The 23,746-nt window shown below is 43.6% G+C and overlaps 1 protein-coding gene across 1 annotated transcript in view; it reads left to right on the top strand.

The window, feature by feature from the left end:
- Positions 1-21,996, top strand: part of LCP2 (lymphocyte cytosolic protein 2) — a 48,383-nt gene extending 26,387 nt beyond the window's left edge. Inside the window, exons 8-21 of the mRNA XM_068990595.1 lie at positions 118-215; positions 2,545-2,611; positions 2,705-2,788; positions 6,376-6,401; positions 6,512-6,531; positions 6,624-6,731; positions 8,053-8,083; positions 10,353-10,365; positions 11,056-11,185; positions 12,636-12,685; positions 15,870-15,961; positions 16,551-16,628; positions 18,840-18,995; positions 21,408-21,996. Coding sequence (XP_068846696.1) covers positions 118-215; positions 2,545-2,611; positions 2,705-2,788; positions 6,376-6,401; positions 6,512-6,531; positions 6,624-6,731; positions 8,053-8,083; positions 10,353-10,365; positions 11,056-11,185; positions 12,636-12,685; positions 15,870-15,961; positions 16,551-16,628; positions 18,840-18,995; positions 21,408-21,530 — 1,076 coding nt within the window. The 3' untranslated portion in view covers positions 21,531-21,996. The remainder of the gene's footprint in view (positions 1-117; positions 216-2,544; positions 2,612-2,704; positions 2,789-6,375; positions 6,402-6,511; positions 6,532-6,623; positions 6,732-8,052; positions 8,084-10,352; positions 10,366-11,055; positions 11,186-12,635; positions 12,686-15,869; positions 15,962-16,550; positions 16,629-18,839; positions 18,996-21,407) is intronic.
- The last annotated feature ends 1,750 nt before the right edge of the window (positions 21,997-23,746 follow it).

The raw sequence follows: 23,746 nt of genomic DNA, 5'->3' as shown, positions 1-23,746 counted from the left end.
TGTACGGCCCAGGTGTGGGCACATCTTGGCCACGCATTAGGTGATGCACCAGGCCGGTGGCCCCACTCACCTGGATGCAGAATTTCTCCTTCCATTTGAATGCCTTTATTTCCACAGACCGCCCCCCAACTGGGAAAGTGCAGCAGCCGCCTGTGCCCCCACAAAGGCCAATGCCCACCCTCCCTCCTTTGCCCACGGGCGGCCGGATTCACCAGGTAGGCGCCATCCTTTCTCTTATGCTACCTCGTGTCCACTCAATGACTTCCTCTGTGGACAGAACAGACTGTAGACATCTCTATCCAACTGCAGCCAGTAAGGAAAAATTATATGCAGGCTGGGGAATTCATACCCAAGTAGCAGTGGGCTTTTGCGGGGGATGAAATACTAGTGATTTTTATACACAGCATAATGCTTTTTATCACTGGTATTTTCTCTTTACCATAAACAATATAAGTTGTTTGTATAATAAAAAGTTTCCTTCTAATATTCATTGTGCTATTATTTCCCACTTTCGAAATAAGTGGAAACTGTAAAATAAAATCTAGGAGGAACAAGCAAATGGTGGTCCCAGGCCTTCTCTCTCCTGAGAAAAGACTGGCCCCACCTGCTGGCCAACACCTGAAATTCCATGGACAGAAAGCCTGGGACCAAGGAGTGCGATGTGTTGAATCCAGGGAGGCAGGGGCAGCAAATCCCTGCTCCCCTTTCTTCAAGCTTACAGTTCCAGATTCCATGGATCAGTTAAGCAACAGGCACACCTCATTTTGTTGCATCTGCTTTACTGCACTTCACAGATACTGTGTTTTTAATAAATTGAATATTTGTGACAACCCTGCCTTGTCAGATGATGTTCAGCATTTTTAAGCAATATTTTACAATTAAAATATATACGTTGCTTTCTTACACATAATACTATCACACACTTAATAGATTCCAATATAGTATAAATGTAGCTTTTATATACAGGGGAAATAAAAAAAATGTGTGACTAGTGTTGATGAAAATCCAATTAGCAATCAAACTACGAAGATTAAAAGATGATTTTATTCTAACATGGGGGGCAGACTCTCAGAAGCGCTGAGAACTGCTCCTTTAGTCAGGAGCTAGAGATTCAGTTTCATACATTTTTGAGAGAAAGACTCATGTGTCATACTCACAAGTTAACATTATACATAAAGTTCACCAGAGCTGTTTTGGTCAGGTGTCCAGAGTAAGCCTTTAGGTCAGTGCAACCCCCTGACAGGATGAGAAAGAAATACTAAACTTAAAAATCACAGTGGTGGTGTCAGAAGGAAGGGACCATTTCCCCCCAAGTCTGTTTATATCCTCTTGCCTTGAGGAGGTCTGGTTAGCGCAGATGTATATTGCACAGTAGGAAAGGCCCGTCACAGATGGGCATGTACTATGTGTGGTTCAGTTCTGAGTCAGTCTGATTATCCTGCCAGAGAGAAATTTATGATTTTCCCATTCACTAGCCTTATTTTGATTTTTGCTTCATTGTGGTGGTCTGGAACCAAACCCCCAATATCTCCGAGGTCTGCTTGTATCCAAAGAGACCCAGAGAAGTTCAGGCTCAGGAGTCCACAGCTGGAAATGTGCTCTCTCCACAAGGACTGAAGCGCTCGGACAGCCGTGGCGAATGCCAGGCATCAGAGCTAAGGGCCACAGAGGACGCGTTTTCCCCAAAGCTCGAAATCCAGACCACACCACCACTCGGACAGTCTAAGAACAGATGGCTTCCTCCTGCTTTTGCAGTTTCATTACAAAGGGAGCTCATGGAGCTGAATTTATCTACACATGGGTTTTGCTCTTGAAATCTGCAGCTCACTCTTGGGATGCAGAATTTCATTCATTCAGTCTACAGATACTTACTGAGCAGCAGCACCCAGCAGTGTTCTGGGAATCGAGCATGAACAAGACAAATAAGGTCCCTGCTTTCATAAAATTTCATCTGGGTTGGGGGAGATGAATAATCAGCAAGTGAAGAGACGCATAAACAGGGTAATTTGCGTAGTAACGTGTAGTTAGGGAGACAGGAGACCAGGGAAGGTGACGGTGGGTGGAGGGGTGACATCGAGCTGGACAGCGTGAGCCAGCTGTGGGGAGAGCTGGGAAAGGAATATTGCAGGCAGGGGAGATACAAGCATGGAGATTCCGAAGATGCACAAGCACGAGATTTCGCACGAACCGCAAGAAGGTACTTGGGGTGAGAGCCCAGTGGGCCCTGGAGAGAGGCGCACACGAAGGTGGTGGAAGGGTGGACAGGAGTCAGCCCAGGCAGGGCCTTGCAGGCCATGGTGGGTTTAGTTTTGTTCCTAATGTGATAGGAGCCACTAGAAAGCTTGGCGGAGGAGTGACATGCAGAAAATGCTCTCCCAGAGTGTGGAACAGGGAGCTCAGTTTACGTGAGAAATGGACAGGTGTGTACCTGTCCATGGGATGGAGAAAAGTGAACAGATTCAGACCTATTTGGGGGTATAAAGCTCTCAGGGCTTGCTGGCGGGTTGGAAATGCTTCCTAACATGTGGATTTCTGTTACAGCAGCCACTACCCCCACCCCAGCCCAACCACGAAGAGCCTAGCAGAAGCAGAAACCACAAAACGGCCAAGCGTGAGTACGGGGCCACCCTCTCTTGCCCACCTGCCCTCCTCCCCCAGCCCACGCTCTTTTCTGTGAATTGACTTCAGTCTCTTTCCCTTCCAGTCCCTGCTCCTTCCATAGACAGAAGCACGAAACCAGCCCTAGATCGTTCGTTAGTTCCGTTTGACAGAGAGCCCTTCACACTGGGTTGGTATCTTTCATATTTGTTGCTCAGTAATAGTGGCCAAGAAGAGCTGGACACGGGTTGGCAGCTGAACAACAGCAACACAACAGTGGCTGACTGGTGACTCAGCTGGTAAAGAAGCTGCCTGCACCGCAGGAGACCTGGGTGCTATCCCTGGGTCAGGAAGATCCCCTGGAGAAGGGAATGACTACCCACTCCAGTATTCTTGCCTGGGAAATCGCATGGACAGAGGAGCCTGGCAGGCTATGGTCCATGGGGTCGCAAAGAGTTGGACACGGTCAAGAGACTAACAACACAAAAGCAACTATAGTGGCCGATATCAATGCATGCTTACTGCGTGCTTTTCGTGGGCACCACCTCGTTTAACTGTCGCCACAGTCCTATGGAGAGGGGACTGTTAGAATCATCCTCGTTGTACAGAGGAGGAAACCGAGACACGAAGAGGTAACTTCCCGAGGTCACTCAGATGCCAGGTGATGGGAGTGGAGACCCAAGCTCAGAGCTCCTGTCCTGCTCCCTGTGCTGGGCCTGCTTCTCCACAGGCACCCTCTGTGCACACACACCTATCACATGGTCCTCCTGAAGGACGATGGGCAAGCATTGGGCTAGGAGGCAGCGGCCAGGGAGAGCTGTTGTTGGCTGCCTTCGCTGCTAACTGAGCAGCTCACTGACCACAGGGATGTTGCTTTCTCAGAGCTGTCTCCTTACTTATAAGGTGGATGCTCTATAATGAGAAAATACTTAGTGAAACCCTAAGGTGCTATTCAGATGTCAGAGTTGTCTTTTGTTGTGTGTATCATTGACCAAGCTGTGGGTATACTACACTCCTTTCCTCCAGAATGGATTCAGAGTATTCTTGGATGGCAGCTACCTCTACTTAAAGCTACCTTTATTCATTTCTAAAACTTAGCTACAGGGTGCTGAGCACTTATTATGGGGTAAGTGCTTCAGCCACCACAAATAAGTTATAGTCATTTCTGGGTATCTCCAGGGGGACCAGTTCCAGGATCCTTGTGGATATGAAAATCCAGGGATACTCAAGTCCCTTATATAAAATGGTGTTTTCATATAACTTCTGTGTATCCTTTCATGAACTTTAAATCATCTCTTGATTACTCATAATACCCAATACAATATAAATTCTATGTATGTAATTGTAAATACAATATAAATACACATACAAGGTTGCCAGTGCATGGCAAATTCAAGTTTTGCTTTTTAGACCTTTCTGGAGTTATTTTTTCCAAATGTTTTTGATCTAAGGTTGGTAGATCGTGGGTACGGAGCCTGTGGACATGGAGAGCTACTTCCACATCGTCGCTAGTCATCACCCCAGGCCCACAAAGGGGGGGTGCGTTATCATCCCCACTTAGCAGATGATAAAGCTGAGGTTCAGAGAGGTTGAGTTAATTTCCCCAAATTGCAGAACTAGGTGTAGCATTTGAATGCGACTTGTATCTGAACCCAAGTCTTTCTGACTTCAAAGTGGATGCCCTGTTCTCCCACGTCTTGCTGCAGTTGGAGGCCCTGGATTTTCCTTGCTGGGGAGCTCTGGGGAAGGAGTTCTGAGCCTTGAGGGATAAGGAACCTGGAATCCAGCCCCACCCTAGCCCTTCTTTAGCTACCTAGTGAGCAAAGCATTTAGCCCTTGTGGCCTCTGTCCCCTCTTTTGTTGGCAAAATGTCAGTTCTCGGATTTGACGCTGTGCTCGCTTCAGTTTCCCTGAACTGCCTCATAGGTCTGCTAGTTCATGCCAAGCCATGTCAACTATCCGAGTTTAAAATGGCCTGTGGCAGAGGGCTGGACACAGTCTATGAACGTGAAGAGAGAGACTGGACTTCAGACTCCAGCCCTTCTTACTACCATGAGCCAAAGGGTCAGAAAATTGTAACACTGATGTCAAATCTTTCAGTCACTTCCTGTACAAAAGTTACCCTTTTAAAATATTTTTGTTTTTATTTAGTTTTCTTTTGAAAGACACCTTTTCTTGACAGCACTAGCTCTACCCTCGAACCCCTTATCCATGATGCTTTGGGAGAATTAACCTCTTAAAATGCTCAGACTTTTATCAGGAGGCTCCTAACATGCCCTGGGAATATGCATAAACCGGCAGACGTTTTTCAGAAAATCTATTCAGGTCTAATGATATAAATCTGTTTCCTGGGTATCCCTTTAAAGTAGGGTTTCCATATCAAACCAAAATTTTATAAGTAATGAACATTTTTATACCATCCAACCTACTCATAAGTAGTCAGCTCTTCACAGTGAGACAAGATTCTTAGGACGTATTATGGGCTGGACATGTATTCAGTCTTTGAGGAATAAATTGTGTCTCAAAAACGCAGCTCCACTCTTACAGGGTGTTGACTGAGCTGGGAGGTGGACGGAGGGGAAGAAAGAGGAGCCATCTAACAATTCTCAGCACCCACGGGTCAGTGCTGGCCTTGTGTATAAATTGTCACCTGATCCTTAGAGCAAATCTATGCAGTTTAACACATAATTCCCATTTTACAGGTGAAGAAATTGAGACTCAAAAATTTTAAGTAACTTGCTCAAAATCATATAAGATTTGCATCTAAGCCTGGCTGAATCCAGTTAACTAATGCTTTTGTTACATTGAAGACATAGGGTATTACTCTGGGGAATTTCAGACAGAAGAAAAAATACATTGTTTTGAATGACTTTGCAATGCACGGTTCTCAGGTACACCTACCATTTCTTCAGGAAGCCTACATGTCATCTGTTACAAAAGACAAGTAAAAGAAGAAAAGGAAGGGAGGGCGAGAAGGAAAGAGAGGGAGAGAAGAAAGTAAGAGAGAAAAACAAAAGTCAAAGCAAAATGATTTGCAGCCCACTGGAGGAATCTCCTGAAACTCTGAACCCCAAATTAAATTTTTTTCAGGAACTAAATGCAATACCTTATGCAACGGCAAGTGTGCCACAGGACTGAAGGGAGATTGATCCCTCCGTGGCAAATGAGTTTATTTCAGATATGCAGATAAACTTAGGCTGTACAAAGCAGCTCTTGGCCAATGAAAGAGGCACAAAGTTTCAAGAAGGCATTAATCCTTTTCAGCATCAATTATATTAAGACATTTTGGAAAGAAGGTCAGAATTCACAGTACTGCTTGCATGTACACAACGCTGTGTGACCCTTGGGTGAAGTCACTTAATTTGTCTGAGACTGTACAATTAGGTGCTCTTGTAAGGGACCTTCCAGGTCTAAAGCCTATGATTCCTCAATGTGTTGTGTGTGTTAAGTCACTTCAGTTGTGCCCAGCTCCTTGTGACCTATGGACTGTAGGATTTCTCTGGATTTCTCTGTCCATGGGATTCTCCAGGCAAGAACACTGGAGTGGGTTGCCATTCCCTGCTCCAGGGGATCTTTCTGACCCAGGGATCGAACCCAAGTCTCTTAGGTCTCCTGCGTTGGCAGGCAGGTTCTTTACCACTAGCACCACTGGGGAAGCCCATGATTCCTCACTGCTTAAACCCAATTATCCCTCTTAGGGGCTGGGATTCAGTTTCATCAGAAGTTTCAAAGCTTAGCTGTTACATGCAAGGCTTATCAGCTGTTTGTAATTTACAGGAAAGAAGCCAGCGATTTCTGACAAGGTGAGTTTCCTCCTTGTTTGGTTTTGTTTGTTTTTGCTCTGTTTTGTATCTTGCCTTCGTTCTGTGAAAAGTGCCGAGAATACTCACCTATCTTCCCTTCTGCCTTGCAGCCCTCGGTCCTAGGGGGAAGGTGAGTGACTCTGGGTGCCTGTGTATTGCTACAGGGCATGTGCTGAATGACTCTAGCTTGTTTCTCACCCATCCTTTCTCTCAACACTGCAGGCCTCCTGGGGAGCATTTGCCCAAGATACCAAAGCCCCCATTACCGCCAGCCACGGAAAGGCATGACAGAGGCAGCCCCCTGCAGGGGAAGAAGCCACCCGTGCCAAGGTAAGTGTCTTCTGTTGCTTGGGTTGTGGCACAGAACTCCTGCCTTGGATCAGTTAGCTCCACACGGGGACCCAAGACCATGGTGCTCCTGGAGGGGCGGGGGCTCGTTTTGCCGCTGGGGCTTGAGGGATGTTCAGGCTTCTCAGGTTGGATGCAGAGTGCCTGGATCACTTTACAGGACGAGGCGGTTCCCACAGAGAGGCGTGAACAGATGGTTCCTCTGGAGCACGGGAGCAGCACCGTTTGTGGAGGCCTTCTCAGCCAGTCTGATTTCTGGTTGCATTTTCCTTCCACCACAAGGCACAGCACTGCACCTACAATTTTGTAAACACGCAGGTGGTGGAGAGGACATCTCTGTGCCCGGCTTCCTCACCGCTCAACCACATTTTATAGTGGCAGAGCACCCGTCAGCTCTAACATTTCTAACTTTACTATGCAGTCTCCAGGGACCCATTAACCAAATGGCACAAACATTGCTGGGCTAGGCCCAGCTCTGCTCCTTACTAAGGACAAAACCAAGGCTTCCATCAACCTCATCTGTGCAACCAGGATTCAAAATTATGATCCTTGCTTGGTTAATGTGAGGATGAAATCAGGGCCAGGGCCAGAGTGCACTGGTAAAGCCTTAGCAACTGAGTTAATGTTTTAATGGAATATTCTAAAAAATCAAAACAAATGCCAAAAATAGCATAGTGAACAAAATAGCGAAGTTTTAAATAAACAACAAGGTGAGATCATGTGAATCACTGATCAGGAGGCAAACTGCCAGCAAGCTGTCCTCCTCGGGCTCTCTCTGTGAGGACACGACGTGAGCCCATGAAGGCTGCTGCCCACCACAGGTCTAAGGCCGCCACCACCAAATCTGCTTGGCCAGTTTGTGCATCTGGAAAAAGGGACCAAAGCAGCAGCTCTTCCCAGCTGTCTTTCCTTCACACCAAGGGTGAGCCCCAAGTCGGCTGTTCTCAAACATCAGCAAAGGAGCATGTTTCCTCAAATGCCTTTATCTGCTTAGAGAAACATCCACTCAGGGAAATTTAATAGCTACTAAAGAGTTTGTTGACAAAACTATTTTTCTTTAATGTAATTATTTGCTGCAGTTGCTAAACAGAATAGAGGCTTGCCTAGCTCAGCTCACAATAATGACAGAACATTGAGTCATCAAGCCTCCATCTCCCCTGCTTTTCGTCTGTTTTTTTTTTTTGCTTCCCATTTTATTACGGCTCAGTGGGTTTGATTTCTCGATATTAGATTAAGTGAAACTATTTATATTCTTTGAAACTCTTTATGCTCAGTTCTTTTTCTTTGCCCTGATTCATTTCAGGCATATGCGGGGACCAGAGAGAAGAGAGAATGTAAGCGCAGAGCATCATCTGGTGAGTGCTTGGCCCAGGGAAACCAGCGTAGGCTCTGCAGATGTCGAGGCTCTGCCTCAGCCTTCAGTGAAGTCCAGTGCTGGAAGCCAGGCCTACACACAGTAGGCTCCTGAACACCGGTGTCTTTGGGGTCTCCGTCTTTCCCTCCTGTCCCTCTGAAGGTTCCCAGGGAGGTTGGGTTAATTGCAACCCCATTACCAGGTGGTAGTGAGCAAGGGGATTGGCAAGTAGGTAGAAGGGAGGATAAAGGCATGCTCTAGAGTCTGGCCTCCCAGAAAGTCTCATAGGCCTCTGTTTTCCCCTTAAATATCTCTATGGCCTAAGAAAGAGAGGAAATGGCATTTAAGGAATGTATGTTGTATACATGTTGCCAACCTAGCAAACATGCCTAGGACTGCTCAGTTTTAGCAATGAAAGTCTCATGTCCCAGGAACTTCATCAGTGTTAGGCAAATGAGGACCAAGAGAGTTAGTCATTCCAACTTCACATTTTATTTGCACTGACTGTCCCTAGGAGGAGTCATTGTTTCCCTTTCACTAATAAGAACTTGAAGCTCAGAAGGGTAAGATACTCATTGCAAGCTGCAGAGCTGGGAGATAGCCAGGGTTGAAACCCAGGTCTGCCTGACTTCCTCGCACGGTGAACTGCCTGAAGAAGACCGTCACACCCGGGCCATGCTCAAGGGCTCCGCCCATAGGCGCCTGGCGTGCCATAGCTCTATGCCAAGCGGTGTGCTTATTCTGATGAAGTGCTGAGATATAAGATGTAATGGACATGCTCCAGTGTGCTAAGGGGCATCTGATCACAGGATGAGCTACAGAGGGGAAGTGAAGAAAGTGGTGTATAAGGACTGAAGAGCTAAGTGTGACTTCTTAGCGCTGTGGTCATTGAATGATGGGGAGACACAGGATAGTCACTCCAAGGCAAAGCTCAGTGCCCTTCAGCCTCAGGAGTGTCCTGACTAAGGCAGGCATGGGCAGTGCCCGTGGAGCCTGTGGGAAGAGTGAGGACAGCAGGTTGGTTTCAGAGCCACAGGGGCGAAGAGGAGAGAAGGTTGAACATGAGGGCAATATCACATTCCCAAGGATCCCTATCTCTGGAAGGATTGACACTGGTTGTCATGAGAATCTAAAAATCTTATGTTTTGGACCAGAGGAGACATGGCTGCAGCAGAGTCAAAGACCAGTTTCATTTTGGGGATCCCATAGTCCGTGTGTATTTATCTGTGCAGCCCTTTGTTAGGATTCCTCCCCAGCTGGCCAACCTGGATGAGTGATTCTGGCTATGATCCACCTTGCCTCATCTCAGTGGTAGGACTAAGGATAACAAACTTTTACTGAGCACTCAAACATACCAGGCACAAGTAGTAACTAACTTAATCCTCACAACAGCACTTGAGGAAGGTGCTCGTTCATCACTACTGTCCTAGCCTAACAAAACAAGTCCGAGTTGACAATTCTTGTCTACTAGTCAATGGCAACATTATTTTTGCCTCTCTGAACATCATTTCCTATCTAAGGAGTAGAACATAGAGCCCCTCCCTTACCTATTTCAGAAGGCTGTCCTAAAGACAGATGTGCTGCACCAAGTGGGCACGCCTTGAAAGCTATTTTCAAACCATAAGGCTGTATGAACTTGGGCAAACTCCAGGAGACGGTGAAGGACAGGGACGCCTGGCGTGCTGCAGTCCACGGTTGTCGCAAGGGGTCAGACACAACTTGGCGACAGAGAAATGACAAGGCCACGGTGCTTTGAACCAGAGTGGCCAGTGCAAAGCCGAGACCCGGAGAAGGTTAGGCTTTTGGTCAGAGAGATTAGGTGTGAATCAATTTCTGTAACCCTTGGCAAGGTAGGAGTGCTTCTTGGGCAGCGTGTTTTCATTTGTAAAATGAAAATGTTAAATTCTTGAAGAGTTGCTTGAAGAATTGGATGAAATATTGCATATGAGTCTGGGAGACATAGTAGATATCATCATTATTAGTATCTCTAGGGCTGTTTAGACACTTCAGAACCTATTTTAAGTATATAAACAGTGTTTCAGATTGGAATGTCTTTAAATGATTATTTGTATTAAGAAAGCATACATTATTTAGCAAGTTCTACTGTTCTCCACAGTACCTTTATTGTGGAGACACAACCGCTAAAGAAAGAAAACAGAGGCATTTCTATGTTTGAGAAATACATTTTTCTTTGAGAAGTTGTGCTTTGATGATAAATTAATATCTTTTTTTTTTCTTCCCCTTACCAGGATGAAGATGATGGTATGTTTAGAAAGACTTTCTTACAACTTGTAACCTTTCCTTTAGTTTTCTGTGTTCAGATGGAATTAATTAGTTAATATAGAAACTCTGTAGAATCCATTATAACTTTAAAATTAGTATTGAGCATATGTATGGCTGTTGGTATACTGTATAACTATAATAAAATGGAATTACTTGGCTGGATTACCAAAAAGAACTGCTAAGTTCATGTATAACAGTGCAAATTATTAATACTTACTAGTATAGCAAAATTGAAAATCACACGTACAGTATGATAGACAGAATTCCAGTATTGAAGCTCTCTAATGCATTTGGGTAAAGGATTACTAACTATATATGAATGACATGGCATAAAATTTGTCTTTCATTAAAAAAAACTTGTGAATCATTTCTGAAATTCATATGGTTTCTAACTGACAATTTTCTGACAAGTTAACATTTCAAATATGAAAAAAAAAGTGCTATGAAGAATGATGGAGAATGGCAGCATTTGAAACTGTTCTGAGGTGGTAAACATCGAGAAACCCCTGTGGGTGGGCGTCCACCCCACCACTTCCTGATGACATTTGATCTTTTCAGTCTTTGTATCTCACTTTATACTAGCTGTTTTTAACCAGGGAGCAGTTTGGGGATGGATGTTCCTGTGCCACTTGGATTCTGACAATGTTTCCTTTTTCTTTTCCTCTGAAGTACATCAAAGACTTCCGCCCCAGCCATCACCTCTCCCCATGAGCTCCAACACCTTCCCTTCAAGATCTACCAAGCCATCGCCCAAGAACTCCCTCCCATTAACTCACTCATCTGGAGCCTTCTCAGAAAGGTGTGTGCTGAATCACTCAGTTCTGACCTAGCATAACGTCTGGGGCCACTGATACTGAGCTAATGTCAGGTGGGTTGAGGGAGAAAGAAAGAAGTCACCAGTCACAGGGTCAGAATATTTTGGGTGTTAGGAAAGAAAACCAAGCTGAGCATAAAGAATGCACAAATGTGCATATTAACTCACTGCTGTCTTCTGAGTGCTGTGCTTGGGGAGAAGAGAGGTACAGAATTGACTGCCCTGCCATGGCCCCAGACAGAATGGACTCTTTGGCAGGAAATGGGGAATGTTTTTTACTCTGTAGGTTAAAAACAAGCAAACAGTCAAGAAGCTCAATTAATTACTTGGAGTTCACCCTCCATCTTGGGTGGGAATGCCCATCCAACGCACCGTGCACTTGGCAGGCGTGGAATGCTCACTGTACAGGCTCTGTCCCCAGCAGGTCTGGTTTCTCAGCAGCAAGAGTGTTTCTCAGGACCCAGGAGGAGGCAGGCTTTCCAGGAGAGGCACAGACAGGAGGAAGACTCAGGGCATTCCTCACAGATAAGCCCTCGGGCTGTCTCCTGGCACCCCTGACGGTTCACCCACCAGGCTTTTCGGCTCCTCTTCTCCTCTACTATCCAAAGGGAGAGGCCTAGTCCCTACCCTAAGGATGGAGGGAAACTCACCCACCAGTAAGGTCCTTCCGCTCTGCTAGGTATCTGGAAGGATTCTCAATTTCATTTCCCCCGGGTGCCTCTTGCTCTGATTTTCTGCTGTTTCTTCTCATTCTTCCAGGTGTTTTTCTTCTGCCACGTCTGCCACTTTCTTGTGCCGCCTCATCCCACCCTGAGCCCAGCCCTTTCCTTCATTCTTTCAAAACACCACTCGCAGATTTCTGAACAAAGCAGGCCTTTATCGGAAGCTTGGCCTAAAGGGTGGGGAAACTGCTGCTCAGTGTGGAGCAGACAGACTTTCAGGGCCTCCCACTGGCCCTCCTTCCCCACTGTCCCCGCAGATGCAATTTCTGTCTGCTGTGGCACCAGCGAGCCCTCTGTTTCTCACGCCCTCCCCTCTCCTTGTAGACCACTAGGCTCTGGGCAGTCACCATCCCAAACAACATGCCCATGGAGGATATTTCCCTAACAGAAAGAGAAGCGTTCTCCCAGAGAACTTCTGTCATGCTCCAGACTCGAGGTCCTCAGACTGCTGCTGCCTGTTTAAAGCAGCTTTTGAGGCTCTTTACACTGTTCTCTTGCTGCTTTTGTTCTTCATCTTGAGACGCTCGTTAGACTCCGGCCTGGTCTTCCTGAGACAGGAGTGAAGTTCCAGCAAGTTCCTTCTTTTTGCCCTGCCCCCGTGGTTTCAGGGAGGGGTGAGAATAGTCAGAGACGCAGCATTTCCCCCATTCAGGTCCCTCTCTGGCCCCTTAACCCCGACCCAACTTAACATCTGTTCCTTTTTGTCTCCACAGTAACCCTAACTTTTCGCAGAGTGCCTCCCTGCCGCCATACTTCTCTCAAGGTTTGTTCTCTGCGCTCTAGTGACCGACTCTAGCCAATATGCCGTCATCCCAAAGACTTTTGGCAAAAGTTTTGTTGTTTCCTAAAAGCATCTGACTTCCTTATTCAGCGCTTCGGTTTCTGAAGTGTACCAAAGGTTGCTGTAGTGATAGGATACTCCACACAGCAACAAAAACAACACAGAGACGCACACACTCCTCCGCAGGAAGGCGCCCTTGGCTTTATCTTCCCAGGCGGAACTTTTCTTCCCGGCTGTTTTTATGTGATGCTTAGGATGGTGCTAGCTTTCTCAGTAGTTTAGATTTCTATAATGAATCTAACCTGGAGTGCTAGTTGAGGAACATGTTTAAAATACAGATTAAGGGACCCCAGCCCCCAGGATTCTGATACAGTAAGTCTGGCTGAAGACCTGTATTTTCTAATAATACCTCCTTTGGGTGTGGATGGTAAGTATTTCTTGAGAGAGTCCTCAAACTTTAAAAGGCACGCAAATCCCCTGGGAGCTATGTTAAAATGCAGATTCTAATCAGTGGGTCTTGGATGGGACCCAGGGTTCTGCATTTCCAGCAAGTTTCCATGTGATTCCCAAGTTCCAAGTTCCCAGCTGGTATTGCTGGTTCATGGACCACTTCAAGTAGAAACAAAGGCCTACCCAGTAGGACTAGCTGTGTTTATTTTCTATCCTTAAGGACTTGCAAGTGACTAGTACATGGTAAGCACTTTAAAACATTTGTTGAATGACTGTCAAATGACTATGGAGAGTCACCCAACTCTAGTAAACAATTTTTTTTTCTCATGCTAGGAAACACATCTTGTGTTACCAGATTTTCCGATTTATTTTTCAAGAAAACATAGAAATATGGCTTTTAATGTGAAATTACCTAATTTTTAAAGATTGACTTAAGATTTAAAAATTCTGTGAGGAAAAAATAAAACACTTTTTTTTGTAGTCATGTACACATGCAGGAACATTAGTATGTGTTATAAACAGAAAACTAATAAGTTTAAAGTTTAACTTAAGAGTTGACTCTTTCTTTCAGGGGCATGTCTATTACATTCAGTTGGGTACATCATGCCATATATGTATGAGATTCTACTGCTGACACCAGTGAAACCCACTGTATTTTCAGTTTTTCCTAAGCATTTTAGGATATAGTGTCCTTATTCACTACATGGCTTCCACAACTCCCCCCACCCCTCAGTGGCCACAACTCATTATTTTGTAAACCTACTTTGTGTCCCTTGCCTGGTCCGTCCAGGCATCTGAGCTTGAGACACTTCACTTATAGCAGTATCTGCCAAAGTAAATTCCATAGACCCCTGCTTCTATGAGTTGGTGACAGAGATTATTAATATAAACAGTTGGCTTTTATTATTTTTTTTGAATATAATCATCCCTCTAATACAGGAGAGGGGATTGGTTCCAGGACCCCCCACCGATAACAAAATCCAAAGATGTTCAAGTTCCCTGTATAAAATGATGTTGCACAGTTGGCTCTTCACATCCACAGCTCCACATCCACAGACCTGGCTAACTCACTGGTTGAACCAGTCTGTAGTCGGCTGAATTCACCGATGTGGAAGCCATGAACGCAGAGGGCTTACTCTACTACCTTAATCAAAATTGATCCCTTTTCTCCTAAGAGTGCCAGGACACCTGGTCCTCAGTCTAACCCACTGGTTGCCCCAAGGTCAGGAAGATAGAGCATGCGCTTTAAATTGGCCAAAAACCTGTCCCAGTTCCCTTGAGGATCTATTTATTAAGGGTGGAGGGTGACTGCAAATGGGAAGTAATATGGTGTCTGTCATGAACAGTGACCTTGCGGTGCTGACCTGCAGATGCAGATGGAGAATAATTCCTCAGTTCTAAGAGCCATGCACGGTAGACCTTGATTACATGACTTTCTCACATGGCTGGATTTCATTCACTCAACAAACATTACACAAGTGTCTGCATGTTGCACTGCAAAGGTTGTCATGCGGAAGGTCTGCTCAGGTACTGGGAGCCTTAAGAAGGAAGATCAGCAGCTCAGGCTAGCCCCATCTGCATCTCGAATAATCCTGACTAGGAAGACTTGGACTCTTCAAGTAACTCTCCCCTCTCAGGGGCCCTGGGGCAGGCGATTCACCCTCTGCGGTGTATTAGATGTATTAGATGAAGTAACAGAGCTGGTGCAGAACCACCTGGAGTGCTTGTTAAATGCAGATTCTCGAGCCTGGGTGATTCAGGGTCCCCCTGGAATTCTCTTTTACGCACAGTCATATTTGGGAATCACAAGCTCAAGTTCTGGCCCTGCCACTAAGACACATGATTTGTTTAGACTCTCTGAACCTTCGTTTCATGATATTCAAAAAGAAGACAATACCCACCTTGCGGAGTTGCTGTGAGGATGAAAGGTCATGCACACAGGTGCCTTACTCAGGGCCTGGACACAGCAGTGCTGAAAAAATATCTGTTGAATGAACAAATGAGTGATGCATGAGTTGTTAAGAGAACATTCAACTCACGGAATTTACCAGCCTGAAATAGCTATTCTGGCATATAGAGACAGGGTTAGCAATTGCAAATCAACACAATCAAACCTTTCCTGAGATTAGGAAACACATTCTCTTGAAAAATTTCATGGAACTGTCAACAAGAAAAAAAAAAGCATTAGAGAAGGTGAGGCACAAATGCTGGGTAATTTACAGACTCCGACACAGGCTTCCTGATGGATCAGATACTGTCAGGGCCTCCTTCTATGTGAGTCTAACAGTTGTACTTCTAAAAGAAATTTGGTCAAGAACAGCAGGTAGTAAGCTCTGGCTCTGAAAGCTAAGAATATTCAAGATAATTTCACCTCATCTTGGGTAAGTCACATTTCTTTTTGTGAAAATGAGAACATAATTATCTTGACCTCCACATTATTACCATTTGGTGGTATATATGTAACTTGCTCAGTTAAGCAACCAATCAAGTGTGCAGTGTAGTGTCTCAGAATTTCACTGGCATGGCTGCAGAATAGGGCCTGAAACAGCCCTTGTGGTTTTGAACAAGTGAAAGTTATTTTGGAAGCTGTGGTTTCTTGAAATGTTAATTGCTGGGAACAACTGCAAGGGCATTGTGGAGGGCGGGCAGTGATGGGCTATGACTAGTGAAAAATTGCTTAAAGTAAATTAACGTTCAAAATGATATACTTTCAAAGGCCCCGTCAACAGACCACTTCCCAGAGTGGAAGGCAGGAACTTCTCGCCAGTTCCCAGCAAACCTAGACCACAGTCCCCTGGGGAAGGACAGGTAATAAGGCATATGTTCCTATTTTTTTTCTACACCAGCAAACGAGTCATCAGAATCTTCCACTGAATAGTCTCCTATACTTTTATTTTCTTTTAATTTTTTTAGTGAAAAATATTGAGGGGAGAATTCAGTTGAAAAATATTCTTTTTCCTTGATGTTCCTCTTCCAATGGCAAATGTGTGTTTCACCTTAAACAGAAAAATAATTCTATTTTTCATCTATTTCTTAGTTTATGACATAGCATAAGTCATTTAACTGCTCATTAACCCAGTGTTTTTCATTCAATATATTATTAGTCTAAACTGAAATTATTACATCTAAATCTTTCCTGATTAGAGACTCGATTATCTATGAATGCTTATTTACCTCTACCTTGAGAATGAGCCTATGATAAAAAGCAGTTCACACAAAATAGCTTCTATTTAGCTTTACCTGAATGATTCTATATTCAAAGTAATAACACAAGTGTTTCAAACTTCATGGAACTGAGGTGGTGATTTATGGAAATGATTACTTGGAGGCTTCTTTTTTTTCCACTTACTTATGTAACTACAAAATTTATTCCATTTTTTAAAATTTGCATTTTCAGAATTCATTAAATGAAGACTGGTATGTTTCTTATATTACCCGAACAGAGGCAGAAGCAGCTCTTAGAAAGATAAACCAGGTACTGTGCTACAAGTTTATTTTTTTAAGTATAGATTGAAGAAACGAAATGGGACTGACTTTTCCTGAGTACCAATGATGGGCTTTAGATACTGGCTCCAAGCTTGCTTTTCATAGCTGCTAACAACTAATGACAGATTCTTATTTTTACAACTTCTCTTCCTACAGTTTGTATCATCCAATAAAACAAAACCCAGCGGATGCAGCGGTAAAGAATCTGCCTGCCAATGCGGGAGGCACAGAGACTTGGGTTCTGTCCCTGGATCAGAAAGATCCCCTGGAGGAGGAAATGGCAACCCACTCCAGGATTCTTGCCTGGAAGCTCCCATAGACAGAGGAGCCTGGTGGGCTACAGGCCATGGGGTCTCAAAGAGTCAGACAGACTGAACGTACATTATGGGCTAGGAATTCTGCTGGGTGCCATTCATGCTGTTATACCAAAGGGTACCAATTAGTGCCAGCTTCTCACCTACTAATCTCCATAGCAATGACTCCTAGGACCCTGGGAAAAATTTTTAATTAAGGTAGTCATTTGATTGGAGGAATCTTAGGAGATTTTATTAATGAAAATGGTCCAGGAATCACACAGCATCAAAAGGAAACTCTTTCCCCCAAATTTCCGACATCTTACTAGTTGTATCTTCCTCCTGACACCCGATTGCTGTCCATATCAATGTGGAGGAACCCATACTGAGACAGACAACAGCAATTTTTTGTGCTTTTCCCTCGAAATTTCTAATTGTCCTTTAATATTAAAGGTCTTAAACAAGATTTCCTGTCTTCCGGTATTGAACACTAATCTTAAACCTATATATCAAAGATCCTCCATCTTTCACATTCTTCACATCTCGAGACCACAACAAAAGTCCTCAAGCCTCAAGCTTGGCTGCACTTTTTTTTTTTTAATGATATGAAGAGATTAATGTTCATCTCCCCATCTTTTAAAAACATTCTTTATTTTTGGTGGTGCTGGGGCTTTGCTGCTGCTCAGGCTTTCTCTAGTTGCGGTGAGCAGGGGCTCCTCTTTGTTGCGGTGTGCAGGCTTCCCACTGCAGAGGCTTCTCTTGCCGCAGATCGCAGGCTCCAGGCGTAGAGGCTCAGCAGCCGTCGCTCCCCAGCTCTACAGCACAGGCTCAATAATTGGGGCACATGGGCTTAGTTGCTCTGAGGCACGTGGGATCTTCCCAGACCAGGGACTGAACCCATGTGCCCTGCACTGGCAGGCACATTCTTAACCACTGGACCACCAGGGGATTGCACATTTAAATCACTTGGGGAGCATTAAAAAAAAGTTCTGATTTTACCTGGAGAGATTCTGATTTAATTAGTCAGATTAATTAATTTAATTAATTGATTTAATTTAATTAGGGATGCTATGTGGGCTCTGGAAATCTTCAAAACTTGAAACTCCAAAGTGAGGCCAGAGCTATGACTCCACAGGTCTATCTGTCTAAGAGAGATGTTCTGACTAGAATTTACTCATTCAACCTAGGATGAAAAAGAACAAAGGAAAGGCATTATTGCAACCTGATCATCCTGATTTCAATACACAGAAGAAGGAGCAATTTAAAGGAGTTCTTCTTAATTCATTCTATTTTAATATTAGATCTGTATAGTATTATTATAATATTATGTAGCTAATTTATGAAATGAAATTTTAAAGGATAGGCCAGATCACCACACTATTTTGGTAAATATCAGGAAAAAAGGATGATCCACATTGGGTTTTTTTTCAGGTGTTTGATGATGAAACACAGTATCTGGGCACCATGAGATTTTAAAATAGGTACATCTCTTAGGTATTTGGGTGTATTCTGATTTTGACCATGGAAAGAAAGTGCATAGAATTAACTCTCAGGGGCAGGAAGAGATATCTTTAGTTAAGCACTAAAGTCCTTGTTTTGCTGGCCCTGTATCCACTCAACCATCTATTATTTGTTTTATTATTGTAAAAGAGATTCCTTTTTCATTGAGAGCCTTCAAAGAGATCTCTTTGAAATTTGGGAATTTCTCTAATATAATCTCTGCTGCTTGCTTCTTGACAACCAAGAAATCCATGAGACATGGGACTACTGCTGTTTGGGGAGCTAACTGCTCATTACATTGTCAGCTGGTAGGTTTCACGATCTCTAGAGGATTCTCTGCTGCTCTTAGAGGCAAGAGAAGTATTGACTTTTGCTACTTCCATAATAACAAGAATCTATCCTTTTAGGACGGCACTTTCCTGGTTCGAGACAGCTCTAAAAAAACAATATCCAATCCATACGTTCTCATGGTGTTGTACAAAGATAAAGTTTACAACATCCAAATCCGTTATCAGGAGGAAAGCCAAGTTTACTTGTTGGGAACTGGACTCCGAGGGAAAGAGGTAAGGGCTATCAAACTTCCCCCAGTTTTCTGCGTGTGCCTCTCTACACACCTACCTGCACAGAACCTGGCTGTGGCCTTCTTTGGAGGTCCACACTGCCTGGCAACTTTAGAGCTGAATTGCATTAGTGAAACCCTGCATTTACTGGGAGGAAATAAAATGTTAACAGCATCTGCCTCTGCCACAGTGTCTTTTTTACATCTTTTATTCCAGCTAGTCTAAAATCACATGTGTAAATTAAAAATATCATTAGATGGTGCCAAAGGCAAGTCCTTTCTATGACACAGAAGTGAGTTAAAGTCACCTCTGTGACATGATTTTGATGTAAGGGTACAGTGTATTTATAAGGCTGTGTCTTAAATAAACATCTGGAAAAATGACTTGGGTCACTTCTCCCTAAAAACAGAGGTTAGCCCAATGAAGCTGTGCAAATTGCCAAAAACATTTCCCTCTGTTTTCCCAAGGTGTATATCAGTCCCTTTTGGGGTAGTAATGAGAACTGTGGAAAGAAAACCTTTCAGGGCTGCTTTTTGCAAAGGAAACTGTGGCTAAACCTAATGCTTCAAATGTGTTTTTTTAAGTTCAAAGTTCTAGGAGGAGGATCAGCTGTATCAAACATTTCCAGAAGGAAACACAACTCACCCATAACTTCTACTTCACTCCAAATATTTTTAAGTTATGATTATGTAAACCAGTAGAAAAAACACATGATTTTCGTCATATGTTTGAATCACTGGTTCGGGGTGGGTAGAGCTGCATCGGAGAAGGCAATGGCACCCCACTCCAGTACCCTTGCCTGGAAAATCCCATGGACGGAGGAGCCTGGTAGGCTGCAGTCCATGGGTTCGCTGAGTCAGACACAACTTCACTTTCACTTTTCACTTTCATGCATTGGAGAAGGAAATGGCAACCCACTCCAGCACTCTTGCCTGGAAAATCCCATGGACGGAGGAGCCTGGTGGGTTGCAGTCCATGGGGTCACTAAGAGTCGGACATGACTGAGCGACTTCACTTTCATGTTTCACTTTCATGCATTGGAGAAGGAAATGGCAACCCACTCCAGTGTTCTTGCCTGGAGAATCCCAGGGACGGGGGAGCCTGGTGGGCTGCCGTCCATGGGGTCGCACAGAGTCGGACACGACTGAAGCAACTTAGCAGCAGCAGCAGCAGAGCTGCATTGGTCCCGTAGAAGCAAAGATGTCTGCTCTCCAGGATCTCTACTGGGCTTGTGTGGAAGCACACAACTGCAAACCTCTCATTGCCGTTGCCCTGGAGGGAGGCACCTGGAAGAGTAGTCTTGGAGGAAGTGCTCAACTCTGTCTGGGGCACCTCGGTAACATCTGACTCATTTCTCAATGGACAGATGGGGGTTTCTCAGTTTGGCCCTCAGGGAAAGGGTAATACAGGTAATGAATGAAAGGACTCGCTACAGAGCTCTTGTGAGTGTGGAGGTGGCAGTGGGAACACAGCAGATTTCATGAGGGAACTGTTATGCCATACTACAGATATCTTCAGACAGCAGAGATGCTGTCTGACCTCCTGATTCCTTGTATCTCCTAACATTATTAGTGATTTAGAGGAGGGACACAAAAACCAAAACCAAGTCACAAATAGAACAATCCTCCTGAAATCCAATGATTGGTGTCCTTACAAAAAGAGGGAGATAAACGATGAGGCCCCATATTCAGTAGCCTATGATAAACCATAATGGAAAACAATATGAAAAAGATATACATATATCTTAATCACTTTGCTATACATCAGAAACTAACACAACATTATAAATCAACTATTCTTGAATAAAAAATAAAAAAGAACAATCCTAAGGTAAAGCTATCATAATTAGACTCTCCCTCTATCTCTCACTGTATATAATGTATATAAACCCCTGCTGCTGCTACTGCTGCTGCTAAGTCGCTTCAGTCGTGTCCGACTCTGTGCGACCCCATAGACGGCAGCCCACCAGGCTCCCCCGTCCCTGGGATTCTCTGGGCAAGAACACTGGAGTGGGTTGCCATTTCCTTCTCCAATGCATGAAAGTGAAAAGTGAAAGTGAAGTGGCTCAGTCGTGTCCGACTCTTAGTGACTCCATGGACTGCAGCCCACCAGGCTCCTCCATCCATAGGGTTTTCCAGGCAAGAGTACTGGAATGGGGTGCCATAACCCCCTACATGAAGTTAAATAACATATACATAAATACATACTTGTCTTTTATCCATAGTTTGCTGAATGTTGGTGAGGAATTTTTTTCAAAGTTCCATAGCAGAAATCATTCAAATCTTTGCCAAATTTTATATAGATTGATAATCCCCATAGTACAAGAGGTAGGATGTTATGCAGATTAAAAAAAAAACTGCAAAATTCATGCTACACATTCCAATGCTGACTTTCTTCCTATTTTGAATCTTTCAGGACTTTCTGTCTGTGTCAGATATTATCGACTACTTCAGAAAAATGCCGCTTCTGCTTATTGATGGGAAAAACCGAGGTTCCAGATACCAGTGCACGTTAACGTATGCTGCAGGTTATCCCTAGCAAGTTAGCCAAGCAAACGAATCTTCCTCCTGCCTCTGTCCCAGCATGGGAAGATCAGTCAACCTTGGTGAACAGTCAAACACTTAGGACTGAATTGAACCCCTTCAACGTGAATATAAGGGTTTTGTCCTTTCACTTATGAAAAGTATTTGAAATGAAGACTGTCAAATATCCCATAATTTATTTATTTTTCTTCAATGTTTGTAAAGTGCATGAGTAATAATGTTCACACTTGAAGTCTAACAGTGCACTGTAATGATTCATTTTAAAAACATGTGTATTTTTGAATACCCATGTCCAAGTACAGTAGTTTGCACACCTATAGAGACAATTTGGGGCAAGTTTAGAAACACTGAAATGGTAACAGATTTTGGTAACACATGAAACTGGTTTTTAAACTAGCCAATCCTTTGTCAGTCAAAAGCAATCATCAATTTTATATGTATAATTTGAAATTACTAAAATTTAATTTCTTGGCAGCAATAATTTAAGAAGCTTCAAAAGCATTTCATCCTTTCTTAGTTCATGTTTTTGCTGGAGAGTAGGGATTTTTTTGTATACTTTTTTTATGGAAAAGATAAATGCATGTTGGAATAACTTCCTGGAATTAAAATTAATTTGCCTTCTGCTTCACTTTTTGATTCCTAAAACAATTTATTGACTTAATTTAATTATTTAACTGTTATTTTCCTATTTTAAAGCAAATTTAAGCTACAAATACCAAAAGAAAACATTTTAAATTTAGAATAAGGCTTTGGCATCAAATACACCAGATTTAATTTCATCACATCTGACATCCTCATCCTATCTCTTCCACCTCTCCCCAACTCTGAAAGTATCAAGTGACGTGATTTTTACCAACGTCTTCCTGGGAAGATGAAAGAGCAATTTATGTATACATGGAAAAGTTTAATCAGACTTTCCAATTAGATACCTTTCTTCTATTTTTATCCCCCCCGCCATCTGTTATAAAGCCATTATCTTCACCCTTCCCCCAAAGGCTTTATAAATTCTTCAAAGCAATCCAATTCTTTCCTTCAACTTACATATCCCATTTAATAAAAAATGGTAAGCAATTTCACAAGACGAAAACGTCACATTCACTTAAGTTAATAACAAATTTTTTTGTCTTCTTGGTTTTATCTATGAGTTTTATAAGCCACAAATAATATCTTATATTTTCATTTTCATGAACTTCTAGAAGGACCACTGGAAGAGATATTGGAAGTCATCTAGTTAAAAGTAATGATTTGCCAAGATAAAGAATCTGTGGAGACTTTTAATCAATGATGATAGACAAGATGCTTAACAAAACTTCATCCTTACAAACTAGAAGTTCTCAAATCAGGACCCAGAACTCAGGAACTCTAAAAGTGAAAAACCTGCATCATTTACAACATGTTTATTCAATAGGATATTCAGTGAGCATTTATTTCATGGTTATTCTGTGCACTGAGCTGGGTGCTGGGTAGTGAGCATAGAAAACTCTACAGGTTCTGGTACGGAGTGAGCTGACCTTGTGCCTTGCTTCATGGTATTCTATACTTAATATTCAAAAATTTCTAAAATCAAGAACACAGTAGATTTCAAGGCAACTATTTTGTAGTGAATAATATTTACAAGGTAAACAGATGCTTATTATTTTAAGTTGCTGTTGGTGGAAAGGGGTAGAAAACCTATTCCACTGCAATAACTGAAATGAGTTGTGAGGATCTGATGTTTTTATGACAAGCATTCTTCCTCCCCTGCTTCAGGCCATGGCAACTCTATTCTTTTGGTGGGGCCTTTCTTTCTCTAGAGGGTTTCCCAGGTGGCTCAGTGGTCGAGAATGCAGGAGACGCAGGTCCGACCCCTGGGTTGGTAAGATCCCCTGGAGGAGGAAACGGCAACTCACTTCAGTATTCTTGCCTGGGAAATCCCATGGACAGAGAAGCCTGGTGAGCTACAATCCATGGAGGTCGCAAAGAGTCGGACACAACTGAGTGACTGAGCAGGCATGCAGTGCTCCTTTTCCACTGACCTGGCCTGTGTCCCAGCCTCACCAAACACAGCTGCTCAGAACCCATCTTAACTGAAGCTGGCCCAGTCAAGATCCTTCTCTGGATTGTTAAACACAGAGGCTAAGACAAAGGTTCTCTCTTTTCTCTGGGGTCTCCAAAAGATAATGCTGTACACCCACCATACCTCTATTCTCTTCTACCTGTTACATGAAGTGA

This window comes from Capricornis sumatraensis, chromosome 18 (genome assembly GCF_032405125.1).
Source record: "Capricornis sumatraensis isolate serow.1 chromosome 18, serow.2, whole genome shotgun sequence".
Classification (NCBI taxonomy): domain Eukaryota; kingdom Metazoa; phylum Chordata; class Mammalia; order Artiodactyla; family Bovidae; genus Capricornis; species Capricornis sumatraensis.
This window is presented reverse-complemented; position numbering and strand designations above follow the sequence as displayed.